The following is a 21,118-nucleotide window of genomic DNA, read 5'->3' as shown; positions in this document are numbered from 1 at the left end:
AACCAAAACAGAGAGAGAGAGAGTGAGAGAGAGAGAGAGAGAGAGAGAGAGAGAGAGAGAGAGAGAGAGAGAACTCGCTGTCAAGTTATCAAAAAGAAAAAGGAAAACGACGAAAAGGGACAGCACCGGTCGAGTGAGTGTGAAGAGACAAGCGTTGTCAACGGAACACACTGACCCAGAGCCCAAAGACATCCAAACATTCATTAGCAACCCTTTGAAATATTCAACACTTGAAGTGTTGAATGAAATATTAACCAACTTTGTGCATCCCTGTTTGTTAATTTATATACACATATAATGTGTACATAATATCTGAAATTTTGCCCAGAAGACTTCCTGAAAACCTGCTTCAAACCCCACAACCAAAGGATTCATCGTTTCAACATTCGTCTGAGAAGTAAACAGAGAGAAGTGTGTTAGGGTCAGCAGGGCTGATGTTTTTTCCGACCCCGAGAGAGGAAGAGAGAGAGAGAGAGAGAGAGAGAGAGAGAGAGAGAGAGAGAGAGAGCTTCAACTGTTGTCTATTGTCTGGCATGTCAAGCACATAACTCCACGCACAGGCGCTCACCAACAGCCCCTAACGCATGTGTCAGAAATAAATGTATCAGAGATTTGCCATTACACCAATTCGTTTCCCCGAACAAAGCTGTGAGCGTGATAGACGGACTGGGAGCTGTGAGAGAGTGGCTTCCAGGGGCCGGACACACCTCTGCAAGGGGAGCGATGCTGCGGGGTAGTCACGGCAATGAAGAACCCACAGCCCTCTCCGACGCAGGGACGGCTTCTTGCCAACGCAGTGTTAGGATTGAGGCTTTGGCGGCGGCCCCCCTTCAGCATTTAAAACGCCTTTAAATTGTCTTGTGCCTGTGCTGGTATTTACTGATCCACCCACCAGGCAGGCAGGTGCATCAAGGCTCTGGCTGCCGCTTAATAGCAGACTGCGTGGACGCCGCCAAGAAACCACCACAAGTTCCAGTGCCGCTTTGAGAGAAAAGGTTTTAGCTGCGCGCGGGGGCGGAGAGACGCCACCCTTCGGGGCTTTATGCCTCCGTCTCAACGTAGATGTTCTGCACCCCCCCACTCCTCCACCTCCTCCCGACCTCCGCCTCCTCTGGCAGCTGTGTCTACTCCTTCTCTCGCCCTCCTCCTCCCTGCTGCCTACCTGTCTGTCTGTCTGTCTGTCTGGCTGTCTACATGTAGGTCGGTCCGTCGGTCTGTCTGCCAATCCGTCTGTTGCGTTCCTATTGCCTGTAGGTAGGTCTGCCTGTCCGTGTGTCTATCTGAACGCCTGCCTGTCTTCCTGCCATCTGTGGAAGTTCCTTGTGTCTGAAATCCGTACAGAAGTGGCGGGGGTGGGAGCGGAGCGTGTGAGAATGTGCCAGAGAGTGGCAGTATGCGGTGGAAATTAAAACATTCCGCTTTCCATTTAGCAGCAACTTATCTCGCCCCGCGCCTGCTTCCAGAGCTCGCTGGCGGTTTCAGAACAGACGCTTCCATTGTCCATGCTAATTGATGTGCTGTTTGTTGTTAAAATGTCATGTCAATTAAAAAATACATATATATATATATATATATATATATATATATATATATATATATATATGTGTGTAAGGATTATTAACTCCAATATTCATGAACAAACTGTTTTTGTTTACATGAAGTCAAGTCTTAAAATTGGATTTCAGATTTCAGGGGACAGGTCTAAATGCCCCTTAGGCAGCCGATGGGTCAGGCTATAGTAAAGGCTTTGCGACCCTGCGCAGTCGAATAATAGCGCCAGACTTGTGTAAGGGATTTGAGCAGCGGACAGATCCACGCGAGGGGTGAGGGTGGCGGTGTTGATTGCGGCCGCTCTGAAGCATTGAAGAGGCGTGTCTGCCCTTTAAGGTCTCCACGGAGCGCTCTCCACCTCCCCACAAGAAGCTTTGACATTTAACACGCTCGGTCCCCCCGTAGAGGCACCTCACGGTGAGACCATCTCCTCATCTCCGCTGCCTCAACAGGCACACGGGCAGGAAAATGACGAGGCAATGCCTGGACAGACAAAGCCGTCAGTTTAGAAGCGGTGCAGGTAAAAGGTTGAGACGTGCTTCTCTGGAGGTGCCCTCTTACTGTGCCCCCGGTGGAGAGGGGGCTAGAGGAATGGAGGCTACCCTGCGAGTCCTCCCGTCTCCAGACATGGAGCTAGATCCCCCGGGGGCCTCCGCGGGGGCGATGGTGAGTGCGGTGACTCAAACTTAGCTTAACTTCACCGAGATGCTTACAGGCTCGTCTCCAGAAAGCATGTTTCAAACACGTGTCCCAGACAGCCAGAGCAGGATACCAGTGAGAGACAGCACTACGTGAAGCCAGAGCAGGCAGCCAGTGAGGTCAAAGGGTTCAAAGATAAACAGGTACAAAAGCAGGTCGTACAAACACATCATCCGTTGGCAATGGGTCATAGAAATCCATAAGAATGTGACTTTAAAAAAAGTTCTTTCCTCTGGGTTGGGGCAGCGACCAGATTGGCCAGCCAATCGGGTCAGAGAGAGTGGGGAGAATCGGCCCTTAGAGGGCCGATTCTCCCCACTCTCTCTGACCCGATTGGCTGGCCATCGGGTCTGAGAGAGTGGGGAGGCCCTTAGAGGGCCCGGAACCAGCATCCTGAGGGGTTGCTGTAACAACACACATGTAGCCAGCCCACACACACGTGCCAACCTGATGAAGAGAGAGAGAGAGGGGGGGGTGTGCGTTAGTATATGTGTGTTTGTGTGTGTGGGAGTGTGTGTGTGTATGTTTGTTTGTGTGTGTGTGCTCTTGTGAATACAGCTGTTTCCCCACCCCCTCCCCTAACAATGGGAGATGCCGTCCGCTTACCAACAACCAACAACAACATCAACGACAACAGCAATACACTCATTAAACACGAACATCGACAGAAAATGAAAAGAATGAAATAAAAAAAACAACTGCATCAAACAGTTACATCTGAGCAGAAATCTGGTGTATATTTTTTTTGGTGTGTTTGTCTGTGTGTGTGGGTGTGCGTGTGTGTGTGTGTGTGTGTGTGTGTGTGTGTGTGTGTGTGTGTGTGCGTGCGTGCGTGCGTGCATGCGTGTGTGTGTGTGTGTTTGTTGAGTTGGTGTACAATCAGCTGCTTTGAAGTGGTTGGACCTGAGGTATGCTTGACAACCAAAACGCAGCATGACCATGACAACGATCCCCCCAGCCCTCCCCCTCCCACAGGAAGGGAAGAGCTCCGCCATGGCGTTCATAGAAATATACACAAACGTGTGCACGTGGTCAGAGGGTCTCTGCTGCACGTGACAGGCCACCGATGAGGGTGAGATGGCCTGCCCTTCTTGGCCAGAAAGTGAGGTTTCGGTCGTTGCTTTTTTTTCCGCTTAAAACATTTTTTCTTCTTCTTCATCTTCTTCTTTTTTTTCACCGTGTGCGTTTTTTGACAATCTCTCACACGCTAGAACAGAAGCAAAACAAAGAAATATCCCAAAATATACAAATGAACAAAAAAATCGGATTGGCATACGTGAAGACACAGAACAGTGAAATAAATAGATATTTTCATATGTATAGAGGTCTGTCAGTTAACATCTGAGAAAGTTACATTTTTGTGGAGGGAATAGTTATTCCGTTTGGAATGCATCATTAAAACAACTTTTTTTCGAAAGACATTGATAAGACAGTAGATTCAAAAATAAAACAAAAATACACCAAAAAATAAATGGGTTAACTTCTCCACCTGTCCCTCATCTCCCGCCTGGGTCTCTGCTTCGAGATTGTGTGTGTGTGTATGTCTAAGTAGCACACACACACACACACACACACACATACGTCTCTCAGGTTTCTAACTGGAGTTTCCCGTTATCAACCAAAAACAGAAGAGAATAGGACATCATAGATAAACCTAATAGGAACCCTGTTCTCTCCACGGGTGTGTCAAACCTAATTCTTCTGCTCCGGCCTCAGGCTGAAACCAGAGGAGGGAACTCTGTATCTGGTTGGGAATCCGGAAACATAAAGTCGCTGTGTGTGAGAGACGGCACAGACAGCACAAGCATTGCTAAATCCCTGCTGTTTCTATTATATTCTTTTTCCATAAGTCTGCCACTCATATAAAAACAAAAAAGAAAGAAAGAAAGAAAGAATTTCCTTAAAGGGCTTTGGATGTATTAATGAGGCTTCTCCCCTGGTCTCAGGAAAGAGGTGAACAAAGCCAAGCAAAAAACGTGATGAAATGAACCAGCAACAAAAGAAGGAGCTTATTACATATTTCCCAGAGTATCGGCTGTCCTGTCGCCAGGTTTACCTGCGAGGGACCCGAGTTTGAGGCACGGAAAGAAAAACGTTTTTTGTTTCCAAGATTGAGGTATAATGCTTGGTCACGTTCAGCCAAGTGGGTGTATAGCAAAGATGTCTGTTCCAGTCCATCTAGTGCAGGTAGTTAGGTCTGTGTTCAAACTTAAAAGGTATTGCTGCCCCTACTCCTGGCTCGTTCCTGAGTCGTTTTACAGTACTGAAGGCTACTGGTGCGTGGCCACATCAGAAATACAACGCGGGATCGGAAAAGGAAATGCAACGAGGAAAACGGTTTAAAATCAGCTAACTGGGCCGTATCTTTGAGTCAAGCTCGGCGGTATGAGGTTGGGCTGTTCAACTGTGCGTTACATTCATAGGATGAGGTTTATATGGATATCCATGTATAACATATACGTATATGTGTGTCTGTGTGTGAGTGTATAAATAAATGTATAAATAGATGTTTACTGCTTTTTTTTCTAGAATATCATTGATAATGAGGTTTTTGTTTATCAAGAGAATGAGGTGAGACTCAGGTAGAAAGAGAACGGCTTCGGACAGGGAGATTCGTTAACCAAAGAACAATAAGAACAATCCATAGATCAGCGATCCATAGGTGAACAATCAATACGAAAACCAAAACGTGGAATAGGACAAATACATTTTCAATGGCGTGCACCTCATTAGATCCGGCTGCATAATGGAGCTTGCTTTAATCTATTCTAATGAGTATAATTATTACAATAAATCCGTTTTCTAATTAATTAATTCCAATTAACGGTTCTTTGTGACGATTAGAAGGAAAAGAGTTTGGCCTTTTAGAAATTCCCCTCACAGGGGAGGTCAATGTAAGTGCTCTTGTAGGGAAATTGTCTGTGCACTGGATCACAGTATAAGTGCCAATTGTACTAGTAATTAGACACGGAAACATTGATGAATCGTATGTCCAAATCATAGTGTGAAACCATCTGGCGTTGAGTTTTTGAAAATCAAAGGGTTTAATTACTTTTCAACAACCAGATTTACATTTTTGCTATGAGCATTGTCTTTGACGCTAGAATGGACCACTGTCCCCACTCCCACGCACCTAAATCTCTTTTAGACACTTCAAATGCTCGGCATTGTCAAAGTGTTGGACGCATTGCATGCATGAGGTTTGGCCGCATGCTGCTCTCTGCCGTCGCCGAGGAAACCTGCTCGCAAGCCTACTGCCATCAACAGAGAGAGTTCAGTGAAGATTGTGTTTATCAAGGGCTACAAATGATTAGTCATCGTATTCTGATTAATTGATTTGTTTCAACGAGGTATAGATTCAATCACTTGATTTACTTTCGTTAAATCACTACCTTGTACTGACTTACTCCCCAAATATCAGCCGAAACTAGACGGGTGCATGCCATTTGAAAAGCAGGAACAGAATAACAATCAGACAATCAAAATCGAATAAATAAAATACACAATACAGTTCAAGAGATAATTTCATCTGATCTGAAATGAATACAACAAAATACAAAAAAAGAAAGACAATTGTCATGTTTTAAACCTGGTGGGCTGGGTGAGCACTAGGCAGTGTCAGGGGCCAAGAGCAACATTACCACAGGCCGAGAGTACGCTAAAAGCAGATTGACGCAGATAAAAGCTTTTTTCCTAATTGTTGTTTTTTACTCATAGAAAAGTGTATTTTTCTTTTTTAAAGGTTTTTTCTCACTTCCTGAAATGTGTTTATGGTTTTCCTGTCTGTCCCTGGTGCTTTGGAAGGGGCAGGGCAGAAGACTAGATAACAGGACAGAAATCAACTAGTTCAAGGTGTCATCCTGTGGCTTTGTGGTTTTGAGGAAAAAGTGTCTGAGATGCCTCAACCATACCACAACCAAAACAAAGAACCATGCATAACCTCAGACATCTAAACTTCTCCCTGTCTCCTTGTCAAGTTTCAGAAAGGTGCTATTTCAGAAATTCATCGGCCCAAACTTCAAGCCCAACTTAAGTGTGTCCTTAATGATTTGCCGCTGTTATTGTCTGCCCTACAGCCAAGGGCGTAGGAACCGGGGGGGACGGAGGGGACATGTCCCCTCCAATATCGGAGACAGGCGCATTTGTCCCACCTAAAAATTATACCGGATCTGTCAGGTTTCCGATATGTGTCCCCCCCAATGTTAAACTCATTCCTACGCCCCTGCCTACAGCTAAATCTCACCAATATCCCGCGGTCCTCGATACCCCTCTAAGCTAACATGAATGATACGCCTCTTCTCCTGCCTCTAACTTATAGGTCCTGCAGGAGATGTTGTCGTTCTTAACCCAAGTTGTCTGCCTCAGTTACCCTGAGTTGAAAATAAATTCGGAGTAGCATGAGGATTACAATGGCTAGTAGTATCTTAAACACACCATGCTGAGATTAACGCCAAATGATCGTCACTTATTATTGAGATGAATTGCCCTAAAAACTTGAGTTCCTGAAACTTGTCTTGAACTCTTAAAATCAACTCAATAGGTGGGATTTGGTCAAATGTACCAGTAAAAGAGGTTAGGGGATCTATTAGCTTTAGCCATTTAGCTAGGGTTGGCTGAAAGCTGTCCGCTGCAGCTAGTTTAAGCCTTGAAAGGTAGATAATCAGCTTGATAGCAGCAGGGTTTCACATTCTGGTCCTGTGAAGCCCATAGCTAGCTCACCAGCTAGCTTCATCCAATCGTCCAGGGATGAGCTGAATCCGCTCCCCAATAGGAAAGCAATCTGAGGGACACCAGGTCAAAAGGTGTGACACTGTCAGAGGTACATGAGGAAGCAGTCAACCTAAAAATTGCTGATCCAGAATCAGATTCAATTAAAAATTCATGCCTTGAGGAGATACCGGGGGTATCTTGGCCCTAATTCTATATCAACTTCTGCAGGTGACTTGCGGTATCTCTAACTTGGTACAGGGGTACGGAGACAGACCATAATAAGTGCATGATGCTAGGGCAAAATGCCGAGGTAACCTAGTCTGTAAGCGCCAGACCCAAAGTGTAGTGCAAAAGAAAGCAAATAATGAGTTAAAAATAAAGACAGAGGAAAAGAAGTCTATGCTAAAAGTCAGTAGTATCTACGAAACTCACAAACATGCATCCCTGAATGACTTTGTGTCTTTTCCTTCAAAAGGATGGGTTAATGTTGCTTTCGTCCACATAGAAAATAGCAGAATATGTAAGGAGGGAAAAAAAGATTGCAGTTAAAGCGTAATGGCTATCTGGCAATTAGAGAGTGGGCTTTGATTTAAAACCCATGTGAGAAATTTCAATTGCATGATTAAACCTTTACAGTTTTCTTTAAAAAGAATCGACAAATCACTTACCACTTAACTAGTCGTCCAATAGAGAGGGGAGGTCTTAATTTATCAGTCTGTTCAAAAGGGTAAAATTTTCAACCTCCCTGCCTCATTTTCTTTAGATTGGAATGTTCGATAGACCAAACTGCATTTAAAAGCAGTGTTGGACCAGTCTAACAAGTTCGGAAAGGGGGGTTGGGGGTTGTTTTTGGGGAGGGGATTATCAGCATGCTTAGAAAAATGTCATTAATTGTCTCATGACTCGTCTCCATTTGCATTTGTTGAGCTCCTGGATCTAAAAGCTGAACAAACGCTTGTATAGTCTTGCTCAAGTGACACATGTTTAAAAAGCCAGACGATTAGTTTAGTATTACTCCAGAATCCTCCTCATCTCTTATCCCTGCATTTGTGCTCACCCAGATACTGCAAAGTAAATTGGCACAAATAAAGCCCCATTTGTTTTGCAAACCACTTCAGTCACTTTGTTTTTGAGGTTTATAACATTTTTTTCTTTTCTCGCCGCTCCATCACTTGGTTTGACTAAATGCTCGTCAGGCTCCTCCCTCCCGGCCTAGTCGTCGGTCAGCTCGGCGGCCGCCAGCTGTGGCTCGTCGTCGCGGGGCGTGGTGGTGGGCGTGTTCTCGGACTCGGCGGCGGAGTCCGGGCCTCCTTCCATCCTCATCATCAGCTTCAGCTTCTTCTTTGGGGGGTTCTTCAGGGTGCCCATGCGCTCCTTCACCTTGTACTCTAAGGTACTGTGCGGGATGCCGTAGATGTTCTGCGCCTTGGACACGCTCATCTTCCCGGTCATCACCACGCCGATGGCCTCCTCCAGGATCTCGCTGTTGTACTGCCGGTACCGGCCCCTCTTCTTCCTGGGCTGCTTCGACACCGAGTCTCCCTCCAGGTCACAGTGGGAGTAGGCCGGTCCGGAGCTGGGATGGTCCAGCTCGGAGGAGCTCCAGTAGTCGGACGCCCCCTCCAGCAAGCCCCCGAGACCTCCTCTGTGGTTCTGCTTGGGAAGGATGGCTCTCAGCTTGCGGCTGAGCGCGTTCTCGGCAAGGCTGCTGCCCCCCAGACCCATGGGCCCGTAGCCATAGAGGTCGGAGGCGTGGCTCTCCCAGGAGAGGTCCACGCCCCGGACCTGGGGGATCTTCAGGTCCACGGGGGGGGAGTGGCCCTGCTCTCGCTTGCTGTCGTGGTTGTGGTGGTGGTAAGCTTTGGAGATCTGCAGGTGGCCGTGGTGGTGGTGGTGCGCGGAGCCCTTGGAGGAGCCGTGGTGGTTGTGGTGGTGGTGGTGGTTCTCCAGGAACAGAGGCAGCTCCTTGAGGTCGCCGAGGGCCCCGCAGAGAGAGCCGCTGGCCTGCTTCAGCTTCAGCAGGTTGTCCAGGCGGGCTTTCCCCCCCCACGGTGACCCAGAGCTCTCCCGGCTTAGGAGTGAGTGGGCTTGCCCGTGGTTGAGCAAACCGACCGACTCCAGATTAGCCAATGAGAGTGCGGCGGGTTGGCTGAGGAGGCGGTGCTTCTGGCTCCGGAGCTCTTCCTTGATGACCAGCGAGCGGGCCAGGGGTGGCTTGAGGGAGGTAGAGCTGATGGAGAGGTCCCTCCGCCCATCCTGCAAGCTCCTTGGTAGCGGGCCGTCCTCCTCGTCCAGGTCCCTGGAGGCTTGATCCAGTCCAATGGATCTCCTGTGGGTGCAAGGCGGAGACACAGCGTTAGCACCGGAAACTTGCGCCTCTCTAATACTAGTGTTCAGAAGAACATGAAATCGTTGTGTTGCGGAATGTGTTTTGCGTCATAATTACAGAGTTCACAGATAAAGTAAGAATTACTTTTTGTTAGCGCACTCCATTGGCAAAAGAAAGCTAATTATCTTGTTTCTTTCTTTTTAATGAGACAATTAATGAAGATGGAAGAAGTAAATTAAGCTAACCTATATTTCTCTTGGAGCTCATTAAACAGATTACCGCTCATACTAAAGCTGTAGACTAAATCAACACGTTTCAAATGGCATGCTTGAGCACCAAAAGTTGCTCTCACTTCATGGAACCAACAATTCATTTCGGTTCACCTCCCCTCGTGTCGTACCCCTGCTGCGGGCTTCCTTGCGGAGTCTATTAATAACCCGTAGCACTAGTGGAGGGACTAATGCTTTTGACAGAGGTCAAGCTACTTCAAACTGTGCGACGGCATTCTCACTAACGATGCTTGCGCTAAATAGGAGGCTGGTGTTGTTTCAGCTTTGGCTCACAGACGCAAGCAGATGAAATGAAACACGTGATTAAAACTTCACCACAACACAAGACAATGACTTAATGTAACGGGGAAAAAGAGAACAAACCATAAGGCTGTCTCTCATTCTTACGACACCACATCAATTGCTTTTGACTCCGGGAAGTCATTCACAACAAATGCTTTTCTTTGTGTCTCAATTACAGCTGGCTAAATCTGTCAAATCTCACACACCTAAATCAACATGTTCTAATTGGGTTTGAAATATCCGCATCTGCATTGCATCCAGTCGCTTATTGAACAGGTGTCCTCGTCAGGATGTACAGACGTTGTATAAGGGCCAGGACTTAGAGCTGCTCGCCTGGCCCCTTCGGCAGCATGTTAATTATTTGAAATGTTCTGCGCGGAGTGCAGAGCGGTGGCTGTTTTTTGAGAGGTCATGTGGGTGAACTGAAAAAGTATTCCCTCAACGCAAAGCCTGAGCTGCCATTAATCCCCTATGTTCTGTAACTATAGCAACAGCAGCAACTCGCTTATAAAAACTGGTTCCATAGGTCCATGTCAAGAAATTGCTTTTTTTTGCTCCAACATTTAGCCGGGGGTAGACAGGCAGACGGATGGACAGACAGACTGACAGACAGCCTGACAGACAAAGATAGAGAGGGAGAGAGAGAGAGCAACAGAGCAAGAGAGACATGAAAAGAAAGCGATATAGATAGAGAGATAGTTAAATAAACAGACTTTATATATATATATATAAATGTATACATATAAAGAAAAATGAAAGACAGATAGACTGACATATATTTAGACAGACAGACAGACAGACAGACAGACAGACAGACAGACAGACAGAGAGACAGACAGAGAGACGGAGGGAAACAGTAGGTAGACAGAGATCTAAGCGCCTATGCTTCATGCTTCCAGCCCCCTCAGTAGGCTTCCTGCGATGGGCTGCTTGGACCTAGTGTGCATTGCGGGGAATCCCTAGCAGGGGGTTAAAAAGGGATTAACACAGGGGGAGGTCTCAGACTTGGTGGAAAACAATGCAGGACTCTCCAGGGACCTGTGAGTCTGCACTCAGAGCAAGCCTACACTTAGCCAGAAGCCGACCGCATACACAGGCACTGTGTAGCTCTGCTGCGAGACACCACTGACAAAGGCAAAGATTATACTTCTATGCTGCTTTCAACAGCTGTATGGCAGTATCAATTCTAATCTATGGGAGGAGATATCAGTTATAATCCAGGGAAGCTGGACGAATACATACTCCAATAATACACAGATACACACACCACCTCACAGATACCACTAGCCCCACCACAATCTACACACACACACGCACGCACACACACACACACACACACACACACACACACACACACACACACACACACACACACACACACTCTCCATCTCCACTGCTCTCTCTCTCTCTCTCTCTCTCTCTCTCTCTCTCAATTCAATTCAATTCAATTCAATTCAAAAAAGCTTTATTGGCATGAGAAATATACATTTGCATTGCCAAAGCAGGTGAACAATAAAATAAACAGCGTTATAAAATAAAAAGTAAAATTCATTTTGTTTTGTGTTTTGTTATAATCTCTCTCTCTCTCCCTCTCTCTCTCTCTCTCTCTCTCTCTGGTTACAGAGGGGCTCCTATAGAGACCACTCTGTGAAGAGCCTTCAGATGGCAGGCAGACGTAACCAAGGTTACCAAATAAGACATGCTGCAGAGCATGCCTTAACCTGAACCTCAAACACACCTTACAACACTATCAAGCTCTAGCTCTATAGCTACATCAAACCATCTCTGTCCTAACACCTAAACTGAGCCATCCCTCTCCTCATTACTCAATTTAACAATCTGTAACCTAATATTTAAACTTAACCATCTCTCACCTAATATCTAAATTTAACAAACTCTCGCCTAATAGCTCAACTTAATCATCTGTAACCTCATACCTAAACTTAACCATCTGTAACTTCATACCTAAACTTAACCATCTCTAACCTAATACGTAAACGTCACCATATTTTACCCAATATCTCAAGTTTATCACTAATTTTATCTCTAATATAATCAAATTCTTACATTTAACCATATCTAATCTAATATCAACATTTAACCATCTCTCACCTAATTTCTCAATTGAACAATCTCTACCCTAATATCAGAATTGACAGATCTCTAACCTCATGGCTAAACATCTATAAAATAATCCTAGAGTCCAAACCACGTCTGACTGATGATCTCATCATATTTCTGATTGGGCTATGAACCATTTGAGTAGCTTCAATCAATTATAGGAAGTAGAATTCTCTACTCATACTTATTTCACTAAATATATATCTTAGCGCAAATAACCTGACAGCATAGATCTAGAGGCCGGTCAGTTCTCAGTATCTCAGTGTCTCTCAATGTGGACAGGTTGATATGAGTTACATTTATCAAAAAGGTTCTAATCTATACAATTCTATCTAACCTATGGATATGTTTACAGGTATTCTTGGGACTGTTCCGTTTTATTGCACATTTTGAATTTCGCCTTTTAGTTCCGCAAGTCAAGAATCACTTGAAGGCATGTGATGACATTATCAATAAATGACAGCTCCGCACTGCTGTTCTCCGTCGATAAAAGCTTGAAAATGGAAATGGATAAAAAAGACCCAGCAAAGACCAGTATTCACCCCTGTACAACATCGCTTCAGGGGCGAGGAAGCTGGCTATGTACGTATATTAACATGTGTGTACATATGAATGTGTGTTTATGATATATATAGATGAAACAAATTTTCTCCAATTGCAGGGAAAGCCTTGGCTATGTGGGGGATGAATGTGATGAAAGTAATTGATCAGAGAGCGGGGGAGGGGAGAGGGAGAGGTATTGATGGTGAGTAGCTGGAGGGAGAGAACCTGATTATACAAACACAGACCCACACACAGGCAGACAGATAGACTGACAGACAGACAGACAGACAGACAGACAGACAGACAGACAGACAGACAGCCAGACGGACAGACAGACCCACACACAGGCATACAGACAGACAGACTGACAGACCCACACACAGGCAGACAGACAGACAGACAGACAGACAGACAGACAGACAGACAGACAGACAGACCCACACACAGGCAGACAGACAGACAGACAGACAGACAGACAGACAGACAGACAGACCCACACACAGGCAGACAGACTGACTGACAGACAGACAGACAGACAGACAGACAGACAGACAGACAGATAGTCAGACAGTCAGACAGACAGACAGACAGATGGACATACGGACAGAGAGACAGAAAGATAGTCAGACAGTCAGACAGACAGTCAGACAGACAGACAGACAGACAGACAGACAGACAGACAGACAGACAGACAGACAGACAGACAGACAGACAGCAGACAGACATATAGACATAGAGACACATAGATAGACACACAGATACACAGCGAGACCGACAATCATACACACAGACAGACAGAAAGACAGACAGTCAGACAGATTGATACAGTAGGTAGACAAACAGTCAGACATATACAGTACGCAGACAGGTAGACAGACAGACAGACAGACAGACAGACAGACAGACAGATACAGTAGTTACACGGACAGACACATACAGTAGATATACAGTCAGACAGACCGATAGATACAGTAGGTAGACTGACAGACAGATACAATAGGTAAACGGACATACAGACAGATAGATACAGTATGTAGACCGACAGACAGCGGTGTCTTACCCCTTGACGGTGGGCGAGGAGGAGAGACCAGGCGAGGTTTTGAGGATGCTGTGATGTTTCTTGGTGGAGAGGTCCAGGACGCCATCTGATCACACATTAGAGATGATGATGATGATGGCCATGTTATTAGTCATATTACTAAGTTTGTTAATATGGGTAAAAGGACATATTCATATATTTGTATATGAATAAAAGAAAGAGAAAAAAATAATTTGATTATAGAGCATCCAAGAATCACGTACACACACGCACACAGGCGCACACTAAAAACACACACACACACACACACGCACATGCACACACACACACACACAAAGACACGCACACACACAAAGACACACATGCGCAATTTCACACTTGCCATCTCCTTAAACACTATATCATTCTCAGCATCATGGGCTGTGTAATCTCCAAAGTGTAGCTAAGCCTATAGGAAAGCAATCCCTCTACCACAACCCACAAAAACACATACACACACATACGCAGGCAGGCACCGACACACACACCGACACATGTAGCAACACACACACACACACACACACACATACAAACACACACAAACACCCACCACTTACACAGACACATACACACACAAGCAGTCAGAATTAAGTGGCATGTAGCAGAACCTTTCTGGCAGAAATATAACATAATATTCACAAGCATGTTTTAATTAGTGTATAATCTCATGGAAATAAGAATCGTGTTTTTGTTTCCTTTGTATCTGCTTAGGGAGCGGGTCCTATTGCAATGAGCCATGTTGCACTACCATGTTGTTACAGGAGCCCTGCACGGATACACGGCTCTTGAGAAGACGCGTTTCAGATCCCCCGCTTCTAACTCTACTTTCTCTACTAGCTATACTAACTCTACTACCTCTACTAACTCTACTACCTCTATTAGCTTAACCTCTACTCCCTCTACTAGCTATACTAACTCTACTACCTCTACTAACTCTACTACCTCTATTAGCTTAACCTCTACTCACTCTACTAGCTATACTAACTCTACTACCTCTGTTAGCTTAACCTCTACTTACTCTACTAACTCTATTAACTCTACTACCTCTATTAGCTTAACCTCTACTCACTCTACTAGCTATACTAACTCTACTACCTCTACTAACTCTACTACCTCTATTAGTTTAACCTCTACTCACTCTACTAGCTATACTAAATCTACTACCTCTATTAGTTTAACCTCTACTCACTCTACTAGCTATACTAACTCTACTACCTCTATTAGTTTAACCTCTACTCACTCTACTAAATCTATTAACTCTACTACCTCTATTAGCTTAACCTCTACTAACTCTACTAACTCTACTTCCTCTACTAACTCTACTAACTATACTTATACTACCTTCTACTAACTATAGTAACTCTACTAACTATACCTCTACTAGCTATACCTCTACTAACTCTACTACCTCTACTAACTATACCTCTACTAACTCTACTACCTCTACTAACTATACCTCTACTAACTCTACTACCTCTACTAACTATGCCTCTACTAACTCTACTAACTATACTAACTATACCTCTACTAACTCTACTAACTATACCTGTATTTTATAATGAGGATGTGCGTGGGTGAACTTGTACCTGAAGATAATCCCAAATTCTAAGGGCTAAATGTAGTTGATTTAGTTGATTTTGTAAAGAGTGTGTGTGTGTGTGTGTGTGTTTGTGTGTGTGTGTGTGTGTGTTTGTGTGTGAGAGAGAGAGAGAGAGAGAGAGAGAGAGAGAGAGAGAGAGAGAGAGCAAGAAAGAGAGCGAGCCAGAGAAAGCGAGAGAGAGAGAGAGAGAGAGAGAGAGAGAGAGAGAGAGAGAGAGAGAGAGACAGCTGCTTAAGGTGTGTGGGTGAAACAATGGATGTATGTGTGTTTTTGTATGTATATAAATGTGAATATGTGTGTGTGCCCCCTCACCCTGCTGGCTGGGCTCCAGCTCCTCCTGGGCCTTGCGGACGGTGAGGTCCAGCGGCGCGTCCTGGTCGGCCATCAGCAGCTTGCTGAGCACCGGGTTCTGGGCCGAGGCAGCGGCGGTAGCAGCGCTGCTAGCGCCGCTAGCGGTAGCAGCGCTGCTAGCAGAAGGAGCAGCAGGAGCGGTGGCAGCAGGAGTGGCTCCACCGGCGTTAGCCCCTGCGGTAGCTCCACCCGAGCCCCCGGGAAACAAGGCGGGGGTCCTGGGGAGGATGGAGGTCCCGGGGAGGATGGGGGCCCCAGTGAGGATGGGGGCCCCAGTGAGGATGGGGGTCCCAGTGAGGAGGGGGGCCCCAGTGAGGATGGGGGCCCCAGTGAGGATGGGGGTCCCAGTGAGGATTGGGGTCCCTGTAAGGAGGGGGGCCCCAGTGAGGATAGGGGTCCCTGTGAGGTTGGGGGCCCCAGTGAGGTTGGGGGTCCCGGGGGCAATGGTGGAGCCGGGGCTGGGGGCCCGAACGGGTGACGGGGAGGAGGCTGAGGATGAGGAGGATGAAGAGGAGGAGGATGAGGGGGATGGCGAGCTGGGTTCTGGCGGAGGCAGGGCCAGTGGGCTCAGTGGCCGGGGCCCCTGGGGACCCCCAGGGGCCGGGGCCAGAGAGGGCGCTCTCGGCAGCAGGCTTTGGTCCTTGATGGGGGTGTTAGGCGGGTCTTCCTGAGTAGTTTTTGAGGTATATTCGGCAGCGAACTGGCGGATCATTCTGTGCATGATCTCACGAGCCACTAGGGGGATCTGAGGGTCGGAGAAACCTGGCAGTTCTGTGGGGAGACGAACACACAGAGCAGCAGGTGAGTGTCTCGCTGCATCACTTGAAACAAGCATAACTTAACTTATTAAAAACATGCGCTTTACTAATTCCAAACATACAAAATCACACAAACACACACATAGACACTTTCACACAGATTGTTAAGTGCATGGTATGGCCGGAGGGGAAAGTTAATATAATACTGTGTATAATAATGTTTACTAATGTCTCCGTGTTCCAAGTGTGTCTGGTGGAGTTTAATGAAAGCGATTGTGTCCACCTCACTAACTATTGGAGCGGAGAGGGGGAGATGCAGCAGAGGTTGGCTGACTTCCTGTTATGCGAGCGAAGTGAACGGGGGCGTGGGCTGGACTGACATGAGAGAGTTTAGACCCAATCACAAGAATACCTGGCCCTGACATCTGAAGGCTTGACACATTATTTCACTTCTCAGCCCACTTGTTCCCACAGAGGTTACCGTCTAGAAGTGACAGAGGAAGAACTTATGTTTGGAGGAAGATGGTGGACCCCTGATCGCCATGGTGCGCTCGTCTGTGTTTAAGTCTCGATAGGTAGGGATGCCTTTGTAATAGGCAGAAATTTACAGCTAAAGAAATCAGCCACTTGATGTCATTTTAGCACACGTCGGTGCTAAATGACAGGGTGAATGAGTTTATCAATTACATTTCCATATGGATCGGATGGAGGAGTACTCTATTAAGAACTGACAACCATAAGAAGTTGTGTGAGTAAGACAGAGGGTCTGAGAACCGTTTCCTTGGCAGTGTTACAGGTTTGCAGTGATCTCTGCACCTCACCACAGTCTTTGGGATAATCTTAGGCAGAGGAAGAACAGAGAACCACGACACGTACGAGGCTATTTTGGAGTCCGGTTTTATGTAAGGCAGGAAATCAATACGGAGACGCTCAAACTAAAATGGATGTTTCATAAGAGCTGTCTAGACCAGGGTCAAAAATAATAGATAATCTCTGGTAGTCAGGGGACACATCTGAGGAACTGTGGATACAGAAGATAATCCTGAGAGTTGGCTTAATCCTAAATAAACTTCCTTGGTTTGTCTCGTGTTTAACATGTTCCATCTTAAGGAGATGCTGCCTTTTGTATCCTTTATTTACAGATAAACTATATATATTTATGCGTATAACCGTAATGTAAAGATAGCCACAAGCTAAATGGGAAGGATTGCACCTCAATAGCACAAATTATAAATTATAACATTTATAAAGAATAAGGAAAAACTAAGAAAAATAAATAAGATAAATTGAACATCATAGTTTATAAGATAAGATGTAGTTATTTCATACCAGATGGGACATTTGGAGAAATAGTTGCTACCTTTTTTAAAAAAAAAAAAAGCTGACTACAACACAGATCATATCATGTAATGTTTACAAATATTATTTCTTGTTGCATTTTGCTCTAAGTCAAACCACTTAGACAAGCTACTCCTCATTCCGTTTTTTGTTTTGGTCTTTTATATCCATCTTTGGGCTAACCTATTTAAAAGCTATCTCCACACTTTATCAGTGTAAAACAATTCAGTATTGACAAGTACAGTAGACTGGATCTATCTATTATGGATTCCTGGCTTTTTAATCAAATGATGATACTTCAGTGTGCAATAACAGGAAGCAAGACGTACTCTGTGTGGTTGGTAATCTCGGCATTGACACCGAAATACCTTACATAGATTGCACACAAGGAATCTATCCAGCTATTTATGAAAATGGCTCAATAAAGTGATTTGAAATTGTGTGTGTGTGTGTGTGTGTGTGTGTGTGTGTGTGTGTGTGTGTGTGTGTGTGTGTGTGCGTGCGTGCATGTGTGTGTGTGTGTGTGCATGTCTTCTCGTCATTTACACATGCAGCTCCAATACTAAGCAAGGCGTGATTGATTAAGGCCTGCCAATCGAATTGACATCTGCACTCCAATCCCAGTGACCGTAGCCTAGGCGCAAATTAATAAGGCACTATTTCCTGGCCGAGAAGCATTACTCTTCTTGTATTGATAAACCAGCCAAACCAGCCAAACCACAGACAACTATTACATTGTGTGAAAACCACAGTGTTCTTATATACATATATTGCACAGTGTTGTTATGTATATAGATGTATTCTCAGAATCTCCTTTAGTAATTTTTCACTCTTCACTTTAGTCATAAATGTACGTTTTTTATTCGTATATTTATATCTCATATAATATATTTAAATTTGACTACTGTCCTGTGGTTTCTGCTGGGATTAATAAAATCCCATTTTATCTAAGCGTCTGGAAACCAAACCGTTACGTCAGCGCCAGCACAGAGAAACAAATACCTACTACTAACTAATAATAACACACTTTCTTGTCAAACAAATTTTATTAAAAACCTTATTAAAAACCAAACCTTATTAAGAAATAATATAATAATTGAAAAAAGGACACGATTTCAAAATATGTTCAGTTAGAGTTGTATAATTACACCGGCATTGAGTGTTTTTTCCACTGACTGGAATGCTTATCTAATGAGGTAGGAGAGATTTCAAACAATTACTGAAGAGACACAAATTTCAAATTAGACAGTCCTATATATATTACAGAAAGTTACTTACACAAAGGAAGAAATCTCCATAAAATCGGATAAATACCTTATGATAACATTAATTATGTATTTCTGGATTTTCATATTCATCTGTTGTGTCACATTGATGTCTTTTAACTGTCTGGCTAAGCATTATTTATAATAAATAATAAACGTTTACGTATAATTTCTTCACGCATAAAAGCTATTCACATGCTTGTGTGTGTGTGTGTGTGTGTGTGTATTTTTGACTGTACCTTTCCTGTGCAACACAGCATTGAGGAAGTCTTGTGCCTGCCTCTCCAGACAGATCCTAGACTGCTCTTCACTCTGGTTCACCGGGCTGTCCACAACACTGTCCTCTTCTGTCCGCCTCTGTTCACAAACACACACACACACACACACACACACACACACACACACACACACACACACACACACACACACACACACACACACACACACCACGGAAGAACAGGTAATTCAAGTTAATAGAGTGTATTGCGCTGTTGCTCCAGTTTGCTGATAAGGGTATGTTTATTCAAATGTAATGACTAACGTGACTAAGCTGCCGTTAGCATGGTTGTGGTTCTTGCTGCTCAAAAGGAAAAACATATGAAAAGGCCTCACATCCGCATTGAACTCATAAGAAGTTCTCAACACAACTCGGAATCTATTCAGTTTCCACTTTTTGGCAAAGGCAAAATATATGTTTACAAATCAATAAGAATGCTGAAAAACCAGACGATTTTGACAACTTGCGTTATCAACATAATAGCATTTACATTTAAATCAAGCTTTTTGTTGAAAAAACGCTTAAAGGTACGGAGGCAGCTCACAATAAAACCAGAGATTAAATATGCAAGTGAAACGCTGGCGATCTTTATCATTCTTTTATAATTGCTTCTTCAAAACCATTCCATGCATTATATTAACACACATAAAATCCATATTGAACCAGAATATTTAAACCAAAACTACAGCAGTGGCCTCTGAGACGTAGTTTTAGGCAATTATTTTGATGTCCCAATGGATTCACCCATAGTCTGAGGGGGGGGGGGGGGAGAGAGAGAAGGAGGCTATGGGGAAGGGGGAGGAGGAGGGGGGAGGAGGAGGAGGAGAAGGGTAATGGAAAGGAGGACGAGAAGGAGAAGGAGGAGGATGAGGACGAGGGGGGGGGGGGGGGGGTGAGTTGAGAAGAGAAAGAAGAAAAACTCAAAAGATCTCCCCGTCGCAACGGTTTCCCCAGAATCGAGTCACAACGCGCCGCGGTTGTCTTTACAGCTCTTTATTGCGGTCACAGTCTCCGAGCACTTCACACAGTCACGTTTAACTGAGGTTTCCAGAGATCCCCCCCAACGTCAAGCCCCCCTCCTCCCCGCACTGGCATCAAACCAGCAGAGCCTGGAGAGAGTGTGAATAGCTGGGATCCTTGAGCACCAGAGCACATTATGAGCAGAGCAATAGGTGTCATGTGGAGGGACGTATTATGATGGCACATTAAACATGGCGTGTTAAGGATTTGTATGGAGCACAATGAAGGTGGAGCAAAAGCCATGAAATATGAAATATTATCAAAGAGGGCAGAGGGGACTGATTCTGTCAAGAAGGGCCATATGCCGGAGCTAACACAGACCTCCATTCAACCGTCTATCTGTCTGCCGGCTGTGTTTAATGCTCTCTCTCTCTCTCTCTCTCTCTCTCTCTCTCTCTCTCTCTCTCCCTCTCTCTCTCTCCCTCTCTCTCTCTCTCTCCTCTCTCTCTCTCTCTCTCTCTCTCTCTCTCTCTCTCTCTCTCTGCTCTTCATTTGCATGGGTGCAAATCAATGAATCAATGGACTACGCCCACCGTGCCTCCGCTGGCATTTTAAACACATAGTTATAAACTGGGGGGAGGGGGGTACAGATGGGGAAGGGGGAGAGAGAGAGAGAGAGAAAAAGGGAGAGATGCGGGGATGTAAAGGGACAAATATACACACAGCCCATATTACGAAGAGAGAGAGAGACAAAGAAACGAGAGAAAGGGAAACACTCAGAAAATGCATGCATAGACATATAATGTGTGTGTGTGTGTGTGTGTGTGTGTGTGTGTGTGTGTGTGTGTGTGTGTGTGTGTTTATATGAATGTGTTTGCGTGGCATATGCGTGCATGCATGGGTGTGGGTATTTGTTTGTGGGTGTGTGTGTTTGGGAATATTTTATTTATACATGTGTATTATCCG

At 45.1% G+C, this 21,118-nt stretch overlaps 1 protein-coding gene across 2 annotated transcripts in view; it reads right to left on the bottom strand.

Annotated features, from left to right (window-relative positions):
• Positions 1–2,614: 2,614 nt before the first annotated feature.
• The window catches only part of lcor (ligand dependent nuclear receptor corepressor), a gene marked incomplete at its 5' end in the record, with an annotated part of 43,749 nt that continues 25,245 nt past the window's right edge, over positions 2,615–21,118 (bottom strand). For both annotated transcript variants that reach the window (XM_079731086.1, XM_079731087.1), the window contains 4 exons: positions 2,615–9,289; positions 13,586–13,670; positions 15,516–16,325; positions 19,155–19,272. In XM_079731086.1, the coding sequence (XP_079587212.1) occupies positions 8,173–9,289; positions 13,586–13,670; positions 15,516–16,325; positions 19,155–19,272 (2,130 nt within the window). In that variant the 3' untranslated portion in view covers positions 2,615–8,172. The remainder of the gene's footprint in view (positions 9,290–13,585; positions 13,671–15,515; positions 16,326–19,154; positions 19,273–21,118) is intronic.

Source organism: Pollachius pollachius, assembly GCF_949987615.1.
Source record: "Pollachius pollachius genome assembly, chromosome: 2".
Classification (NCBI taxonomy): Eukaryota; Metazoa; Chordata; class Actinopteri; order Gadiformes; family Gadidae; genus Pollachius; species Pollachius pollachius.
This window is presented reverse-complemented; position numbering and strand designations above follow the sequence as displayed.